The sequence below is a fragment of the Triticum dicoccoides genome, chromosome 4A, assembly GCF_002162155.2.
Source record: "Triticum dicoccoides isolate Atlit2015 ecotype Zavitan chromosome 4A, WEW_v2.0, whole genome shotgun sequence".
NCBI lineage: Eukaryota > Viridiplantae > Streptophyta > Magnoliopsida > Poales > Poaceae > Triticum > Triticum dicoccoides.
Window position 1 is genome coordinate 18,438,495 of NC_041386.1, and position 9,471 is coordinate 18,447,965.

Sequence of the window (9,471 nt, forward strand, 5' to 3'; positions counted from 1 at the left end):
TTGTAATGCTTGCTGGCTTCTGTGCTGTATGACTGAAAACATGAATAACTGTAAGAACCTTTTATTTGCCTATGTGCCTGTTTCTTAATTTTCACAGGTATTATATATCAATAGAGGAGAAGATAGTGAAGGACAGCATCTGCAAGAACACAAAATACATTTTCATTGTTGCCTGTTTTCTTTCTAATTTCCAAGTTAATCTCATAGTCAGCGGACATACAATTTGTTTCTCTATTTGGCTCAAATAGAGAAAAGGACAGCAGAGGCTGGGCTTGGACAACTGGACAATGAATGCAAGGTGGATAAGTATGAAATAGAAAGCACATCAATACTTAACTAATTACCTATGGATTAATCATAACCATTTTCTAATTGACATAGCTTATACTAAGACTAATAATAGCCTTCGAATAACTGCCTACTGCCTGTTAAACATTATGCCTTTTTTCTTTTCTTTTAATGATTGAATGCAGCTTTCTTGCTTTCCTTAGAAGGAAGAAACAGCCTTCGGAGAAGGGAAGAAGCAACCAACGAGAAAAGCAATGTTATACTTGAGAGTTGTCCATAGTGCAAAACAAAGCTTAGTCAAACTACAGACGGGGCAGCCACCGGTTGGCATTTCGCAACTGCCATTTGCCTGTTTCTTTGCTTGGTCAACAATTGGTAGCTGAAATGCTAGCTTATGCCTCTTGCAGGTCCCAAATCCCAACCATGTTTCATCCAGCATCTCATTTCCCTTGATATGCATGGATGCCTCTTGATCTTTGCTACCAGAGATGGATGCCCAGAGAGCCCTCACCTCGCTTCTGGGCCGGCTCACCACTGTCCTTGTCAACGAGGCACAGCTGCTTGGAGGCATTCGGGGTGATGTTGAGTTCATCAAGGACGAGATGGAGAGCATGAATGGTCTGCTCCTCCACCTCGCCGAGGCCAACCATCACGACCACCAGGTGCGGGCGTGGATGAAGCAAGTCATTGGCCTGACCCGCGACTGCGACGGAAACGTCGAGCTCTACATCCAGTATGTTGCAGGTTCTGGCCACCAGACCACAGGCCTACTGGGCTACCTTCGGCGGATCATCCGATTTGTGTGGACCATCCCAGCTCGGCGCCGAGTTGCGACGCGGATTCGGCAGCTCAAAGTCCGAGCGCGCGATGTGGGTGACACGCGGATGAGGTATGGAGTCATCGTGCCATCTGCTGCTGACCAAGACGATGCAATATTCAATGCAAACTTCTTGGATCCATTGGTGGCAGGCGAAGAGGAAGATGTTCATAGACGCGCTCTATCTGCAACAGACGTTGAACCGCCAGATGATGTGAATATTCTTGTAAAAGAAAGCATCGATCAGATGATCGAGTGGTTGAAGGAAGCACCTGTTTCTGTTGGAGATCGTGAACCACAGCCGAGGATCATCCCTATCCTATGGAATTCACACAATCCAAAGGAAGAAGAAGACTTAGCAGTCCGTCTTGCACAAGAAGTGTACCAACATCCCTCCTTGGTGGCCTCATTTGATTGCAAGGCCTGGATACGCGTCGGAAGGAGCTGTGATCTACACCATATATTGCAGGAAATACTTGTAAAAGTAGAACCCCTTCCAATTCCAGATGGAGAAGAAAACACACTGAGGACCGATACGGAGCGCGCATACGTACGCGCATACAAAAAGCTGTTCGGCCCAGCCTGTTAGTAGTTTAGTATGTCGTGGAGGCCCATCTCATTCGTTCTTTCGTATCAGTCTCGCAGACCAGAGATGAGGGGCCGTTCCCGCCGCAAGAGCCTACCATCCAAGTGGGGGATCCTCTGTCCTCCTCTTCTCGTCACCTCCCACCTCCAAAGATGCAGTCGTTCCCTCGAGACTGACCAAGAAAGACTCGCCTGAATCAACAGATTGAATCTCGTGGCAACTGAGAATGAAGGAGGAAGCAGATGCAGCAGAGCAGAAGAAGCTCATGAGGTAAGCCAGTCATGCATCCACCTTTTTTATTTTTTTGCTTTTCGAGCAGGATGAGGATGAATTTCATCCTGATAATCACATAATTCTGTTTTTTCTTCCTTGCATCGTGTCTACTGCAGGATGAATTTATGTAAACATTCTGCTACTCGATGGCCTGAAAATACCAGATAACAACTAAAGTACAGAAAATGCAGTAGCCAACATATTGAAATGATAAAATGAAGTACCTAAATCTACTATTATTGTCGAAAACACTCTTAAATTATGGGACGGAAGGAGTAGATAAAAAGTAAAGTACCGAAAATGAAAACCTTATATGTCAAAATCCTTCATACATTAGAGGATGTGAGGTAAGGCCAGAGGCCACAGTACCCTTGTGTAACACGTCAGCGGATTGAGCCAATTATTGAGGCAAAATCATGGACCACACAGTTTTTAACACACACTTGTTGCTTTGCTCTCACCCATATACCAAGCCAATATTTTGTAGAGTGGTTTGGTCCATGGCTTTAATAATGTTCCCATCATAGTTGTTGACAAGAAAGAAAAATCCTGTGGCAACTTATCTGTAAACTTTGGATACGTCTTCCAGCAGCATCTTCTAATAATAAGGAGCTTTAAAATTCCTTAAATGGGCAATTAATGCCATTAATTCTCAAATGACTCATTTTTTCTGGGGTAATATAGATGATCAACATAAATACCACCTGGCCAACTGGGGTCTGGTTACTAGAAAAAAGGAATTTGGGGGACTCGGTATCCCCAACTTGAAAGAATTCAACACGGCCCTTTTGGCCTCATGGGGAAAACGTTTCTTTGAATCTAATGACAGTGATTGGAAAAAGATTGTGGCTTTTAAATATAACACTCACTCGCCGAATATTCTGTGGGCCAAGCAAAAAGTTGGGTCTCCCTTCTGGAAAAGTGTGACCTGGGCTTTAAATGCTTCAAAAACTTTCTATGTTTGGAAGGTGGGAAGAGGTGATAAAATAAGTTTTAGGCATGATACGTGGGCTTGGGATTGTTCCCTAAGAACTATGTTTTGGGACCTGTTTGAAATTTGCAACCAGCCTCAAGTGTGGGATGGGACTACTCTGAAACTTACTTTTAGGCGATGTGTCGATCTGAGGGGGATGCTTAGGTGGAATCAATTACAAGACCACATTAGGGATTCCCCCCCTGTCTACCTCCCCAGATTTGCCCATCTGGTCTCTTGAATCTAAGGGGCTGTACTCAGTTAAATCTTTCTATGAAGCTATAAACTTTGGGGGAATTGTTTCTCCGATTGGAAAATCTCTTTGGAAAGTTTTGTGTCCTCAAAATATTCATGTTTTCATGTGGCTTTGTGTGTACAATAAAGTTCTGACCAGAGATAATTTGAACAAACGTAGACAGGTGGAAGACCTCTCCTGCCTGTTTTGTAGAGAAAATGAGTCCACTCAACATCTATTTTTTGATTGTGTTGTGGCCAAATGTATCTGGTCGCTGGTCTCTGAGTTTTTTAATGTGCAACCTTTTACTTGTTTTGAAGACATATGTGATGTGTGGCATTCTTACAAATGTAAACCTGTGCTCAATCTGGTCACGGCTGCATCCTTGTGGAGCATTTGGAGGCTAAGGAATGATTTCTGTTTTCAGGGCCGCTCGTGGAGAGGCTTGAATTGCGTCCTTGTCAAGTTGAAAAATGTGCTTCTGCGCTGGGGGGTACTCTGCGACGACACCCAAGCAGAGCTGCTGCGAAGATGTATTCTGTTGCTCGACAAACACCGGGGGGAGCTCCTGCGGATTGCCTGGACCTGATCTCCGGTCGTCGTCAGTAGACAATTAGCTTTCACTTTTGGCCCTTGCCTTTGGGTTTTGTAATAAAAAGAACTTCATGTAGGCTAAAGTGTTTGCTAGTTTCTGAGGCTGTTTAGACCTTCCAGTTAGTTCTGTTTCTAGTCTGCCTGGTGGTTGCCTGGTGTGGGCTGTGTGGGGATCCAGCTGTTAAGCTTGTATTCCGAATCTGGTTTTCTTTGCTGCTTCAATAAAATGGGGCAGGGGGGAAACCCCTTTCATTCAAAAAATAATAATAATAAGGAGCTTTAGTCTATTTGTGTGCAGGACCTACATCTCACCTCTCTGCTTCAAGTGCTATTCATGTCCTCCTGAAACAAAGATCCCCTTCTCCACGGGCACTGGGCAACATCTGAAACTCGCCGTCACTTTGCAGCACCGCAGCACGGCTTCTCCAGGTAATGAATGACTGTTTCTCTTCTTGCCGGAAAAAACAAATTAATTTCTCAACAACATAGTGAAAGTAGTCTGCATGGTTGCAAGCAAAGTGACAAGGGAACGAGGCAATACCTCCGATGTCGATGAATTCAGCTTCTCGCAGGAACCTCGCATCCACCGTGCCGCCGCGGGCGTTGAGGAGAACGATGCGTGACGCATGCCGGTCTCGGCAAACTTGATCTGCTGCGCTGTCTCAATTCTCAAAGTCAGCCGCGTACGTGACGCGCCAACGTAGGTCGCAAGCCATCTCCCCCTGCCCTCGTAGCCAGGTACTAATGTACTTTCGGCGCATTTTGTCAAATCAAAAGAGAAAAAGTTGTGAGTCATGACTACAGAGTACTTAACTAGTCAACAATAGTACTATATTGCCCCTTTTTCCACGGCCCGCAAGTCGTTCCGCGGTAGCTAGTCATCTTCAATGAATCGTTCCACTATAACTAGCTAGTCAGTCAGTGGGACCCAAGATGCATGCATCCGGCGTACTACTAGATGCTAGAAGTACTATATCGCTCTCCAACGTTCCTCTATACTCCAAGTAGCATGGTTGGCTGATGCGAATCGCGATCCAGTACGCGACGTTGATGCGCTGCGTGCAGATGCCACTGCGTGCAGCGATGCACTTCTCTATATATATAGCACAAACTAACAGGTTGAAGAAGCACCACTGCCGGTGCTATCTATCCCAACACAATACATGCATACACAAGATGAGCACGGCCATGGCATCGCTCGTGCTTGCAACAGTGCTCGTGCTGCCGTCGACAACAATGGCCATGGCACTGACCATGGCTAGAAGAAACTGCTCCGACACCTGTGGTCATAGTAGTGATAGGACACCTTATCCGTTCGGACTAGGTCCTTCATGCTCCTTGCCTGGTTTCAATCTCACATGTACTGTCGACAAGCACACCAACACCAGTTATCTGGTGCTGAACAAGGGCAACTCGCCCCTGGGGGCGGTCCCCTTTGTGGATTCCACCTTCGTGTACGCCAATTTTTCCTACTCGGTGAAAATGGTTCCGAGTGTGTCCGCGACTGCTCCATCCACTGGGAAGCTCCAGGTAGGCCCTTCGCCATATCTGGCTCGTCAAACCTGTCCTTGTATATTTTTGGCTGCGGCATTACGGCCTCAATGTTCAGCTCGGCCGTGGAGGTTGGGAGCTGCTCCGCTATCTGTGCCCAAGCTCAGATCATGGAGAAGCTACCCATGGGGCCGTGTGATGGCATCGGATGCTGTTCCATCGACATACGGGTCAACTTGAGGGCCTTCACCCTCAACATCACACGAATCGTCGGTGATTCTGCAGGCTCGACCATGGTGCACGCCGTGGTGCGCAGCAGTCTGTTTCAGATGCACTTCAAGCCAATTGATGCCCTAAGACGACCCTTCAAGTTGCCATCACGAGTGTCCAAATTTGGTAAACTGGAATGGTCTATCCCCTACCAGCCCAACTGCAAGCGCGCCATAGAGGACAGGGCTAGCTACGCATGTGTTACAGTGTTAGTAAGCACAGCAAGTGCCAGGACTCGAGCATCGGTGGATACTTTTGCTATTGCCTACGTCCATGATGGCTGCCCGGAATACCAACCACCTCCGCTGCCTCAACCGCCTCTACCTCCGCCAGGTCAGCAAGTATATGCATGGGACTATTTTTTGGTTTTTGTATATGTACCTTCTTTTCATTGACAGTTCATTCTACAAAAAGTTAATTCCAAATTCACCCCATCCCACACATCAGCAACAGAGTTGTTCTTTTCATCAACAATCATGTACAGATCCCCACACTGTGTAGCAAGGTATAGGAGTACCGGAGGCAAGAGCTCTTAGAGTTCAAAACCCTGATAGCATATAGTATTAAAAAAATAGACGTGAGAGGACGGGTTGAAATATATTCTACTCCTCTCTCCATCAGTTCGGACATTTTGATGAATTGATTGGAGCATGAATTCAATAGGTAGCAATGCCCAAACAAAAAACTTACATGTTTACAATCCCCAGTTTTCCATCTTTAATTTACCCCACTGTACAAGCTTGAGAAGCCTAGGCCACTCCTTCAAAAAATGAGAAACATTAATTAGTCCATATATTAGTCCGATGTCTATTAGCTGATAAGTAGTATATTTACAAGATTGTATTATTTTTCAAAGCTGGTTATCTTCCATGTGAGATCTTTTGATCCCAAAGGCCGGCTAACAAGCACAAGTAAATAATCTCCGAGGTTATGAACACCTAACCCACCAATTAAACTCATTTTTGTTTGCCATGCCCTTCCACTATTTTTATTTAATTTTTTCAGACAGTATGAGTTTTATTGCTTTGTTGCCTCAAAAGTTTGGCATTATTTTTAGTGATCATGAACACCTAACCTGCCAAACTCCTTGGCGTTGTGTTTCAACGTCAACAGTTTATGGCTCCATACAAATGCCTGGAAACACCACTTGGTGACCCAGGCTGATCTCTGTTCAATTTTTAGGCAAATGGCGACCTCTCTAGTGGCGCCAACTCTGTAACCCCCACCATGATCACTTGATCATGAATTTTTTTTCCGCATGCTCCCTGCTTAATCAATGAAAAGCCAGCAGTGCTGGATCTTTCAAAAAAAAAAACAGTTTATGGCTCCATCAAGCCTGGAACAGATTGTCCAACATCATGTGGGAACATCGCCATCCCGTTCCCCTTCGGCACAAAGCTAGGCTGCTTTGCAGCTGTCCATCTCTACTTAGCATGTATGCCAGGGACCGTTCTTCCTGTCCTTGAATTGACTAGTCGAATGGTCGTAAGTGACATATCTCTTGACGATGGTGTCTTGCACATTCGTGAGGAATCTGAGCCAGACGGTTTCTTCTCTGGATCGGGCTCAAACTTTGCGCTCTACTCCTTGTCCGGGAAATGGGGAGTGGTGAAATGGGCTGTTGACAAAATGGCATGCGAACATGCAAAGCTAGACAAGAGCGAGTACAGATGCTTGAGCTCCCATAGCGAGTGCATCGATGTCACCGATGATGGAACACTCAAACATCTGGGTTACCGGTGCAAATGTTCTTCTGGTTTTGAAGGAAATCCTTACATCAAGGATGGATGCACAGGTTGTTATATATACACACATGATCTCTCACATTAATTATAGTTCAGTTATATTTGATTGGGGCGAGTAGTCCAGTACACATATTCCATAGTTTCGTATGGATCACCATTCACCACTGATACTCCCTCCGTTTTTATTTACTTCGCATATTAGAGTTGACTGAAATCAAACTTTCTAAAGTTTGACCAAGTTTATAGAAGAAAATATAAATATTTACCATAACAAATTTATAGTATGTGGAAGTACATTTGATAATGAATCTAATGGTGTTGATTTCTTATTGTATATGTTAATATTTTTGTCTACAAACTTTGTCAAAGTTTATACAGTTTGACTTTGACCAAAGCTAATATGCGGAGTAAATAAAAACGGAGGGAGTACTATATATTATGTGATTTACAGATACCAACGAGTGCCTACAGCCAGATAAATACATCTGCAATGGTATATGCCACAATAAATTCGGGAACTATACATGCACCAGTACTGTAATATTAGGTAAGCGATTTGTACCACTTTATGGTCATTTCAGTAGTGTTTGTTTGCATTATTGCTTCCATATGTATTTGACTTAAACGGACGGTCAACCCAACCAATGCAGGTGTCAGCATTGGACTAGGCAGTGGTGGTGCAATCCTCTTTCTTGCTGTGATTGTTGCCGTTGTGACGCGGAGATGGAAGAGAAACGTCTGAGAAAGAGGCATTTCCATAAGAATAGAGGCATTCTGCTACAACAGCTCGTCTCTTCAGACGAAAATGCCAGCGACGGCACGAAGATATTCTCCCTGGATGAGATGCAGAAGGCAACCAACAATTTCGAGCACACTCGTGTAGTCGGGCGCGGGGGGCATGGCACCGTCTACAAGGGCCTCCTGGCCGACCAGCGCGTTGTGGCCATCAAGAAGTCAACGCGTGTGGTGATGAGCGAGATTGACCAGTTCATCAACGAGGTGGCCATCCTTTCGCAGATCAACCACCGCAACGTGGTGAAGCTCCATGGATGCTGCCTCGAGTCAGAGGTCCCCCTGCTCGTCTACGAGTTCGTCTCCAATGGCACGCTCTACGACCTCTTGCACCGCTCCTCTGGGTCGAAGCAGGACGGTGGCGTGTCGCCCTTGTCCTGGAAGGAGCGTTTGAGGATCGCCATCGAGATCGCCGGAGCCCTCGCGTATCTGCACTCCGCAGCTTCTGTGTCCATCCTACACAGGGACGTCAAATGCATGAATGTGCTCCTGACGGACAGCTGCACCGCCAAGGTATCAGATTTCGGCGCATCGAGGCTGATCCCGATGGATCAGACACACCTGGTGACCGCTGTCCAGGGCACATTCGGGTACCTGGATCCGGAGTACTACCACACCGGTATGCTCAACGAGAAAAGCGACGTTTACAGCTTCGAGGTGATCCTTGTTGAGCTGCTGACAAGAAGGAAACCCATCATCGAGAACGAGCAGGGCGAGAAGCAAAACCTATCTAGCTACTTCCTGTGGGCTATGAGGGAGAGGAGGCCCTTCCAGGAGACACTGGACGTGCACATCTTGTTGGAGGAAGGAATCAGCGAGGAAGAGGTCATGTGCGTGGCTCGGTTGGCAGAAGAGTGCCTCAGTCTCACTTGAGGGAACAGGCCTACCATGAAAGATGTGGAGATGAGGCTGCAGCTCTTAACTGGGCGCCGTGTTGCACGGCCGGCCGGCCAGGAACAGGTGGCGCCACTGCCGCGCTGTGGTGGCGATGTCCCAGTGATTGGTGAGCACGGCTCACGACAGTTCAGCCAAGAGCAGGAGTTTGTGTCGTCTCTGCAAGTACCGCGCTAGTTTGTATATGCACGAGGCATATACATACTCCTAGGGCCTCTTTGATTCACGGGATTCCGAAAACACAGGAATAGAAAAGATATATGATTGTAATTTCATGTCCATTTGAATCCTACAGAATTTTTAGCTTGTTTGATTGCATCAAGGGAATGATTCTTTGCAAGAGGCTTGCATGGATGCAAGGAAATTTTCCTATAGGATTCAATCCGACGAATCAAACAAACGTCGTAGAAAAAAGTGCCTAAGGATTTTAATCCTTCCAAATTTCCATAGGAAAATCGTTTGATTTAAGAGGCCCTTAGTTTTGAATAGAAGTCTCATGCCCGCAACATTCAG

General features: G+C 46.0%; 1 protein-coding gene and 1 pseudogene across 1 annotated transcript; both read left to right on the top strand.

Annotated features, from left to right (window-relative positions):
- Positions 1-601: 601 nt before the first annotated feature.
- On the top strand, positions 602-4,012 carry LOC119288559 (disease resistance protein PIK6-NP-like). Its single transcript, XM_037568158.1, has 2 exons — positions 602-1,961; positions 3,600-4,012. Exon 1 carries the CDS (start codon positions 777-779, stop codon positions 1,692-1,694), a length of 918 nt encoding a protein of 305 aa, XP_037424055.1. The 5' UTR covers positions 602-776; the 3' UTR covers positions 1,695-1,961; positions 3,600-4,012.
- A 909-nt stretch (positions 4,013-4,921) lies between these two features.
- On the top strand, positions 4,922-9,264 carry LOC119284676 (annotated as a pseudogene).
- The last annotated feature ends 207 nt before the right edge of the window (positions 9,265-9,471 follow it).

Coding starts and splice junctions, on each gene's coding strand:
- LOC119288559 (XM_037568158.1), top strand. CDS start 777: ATGGATGCCCAGAGAGCCCTCACCTCGCTTCTGGGCCGGCTCACCACT.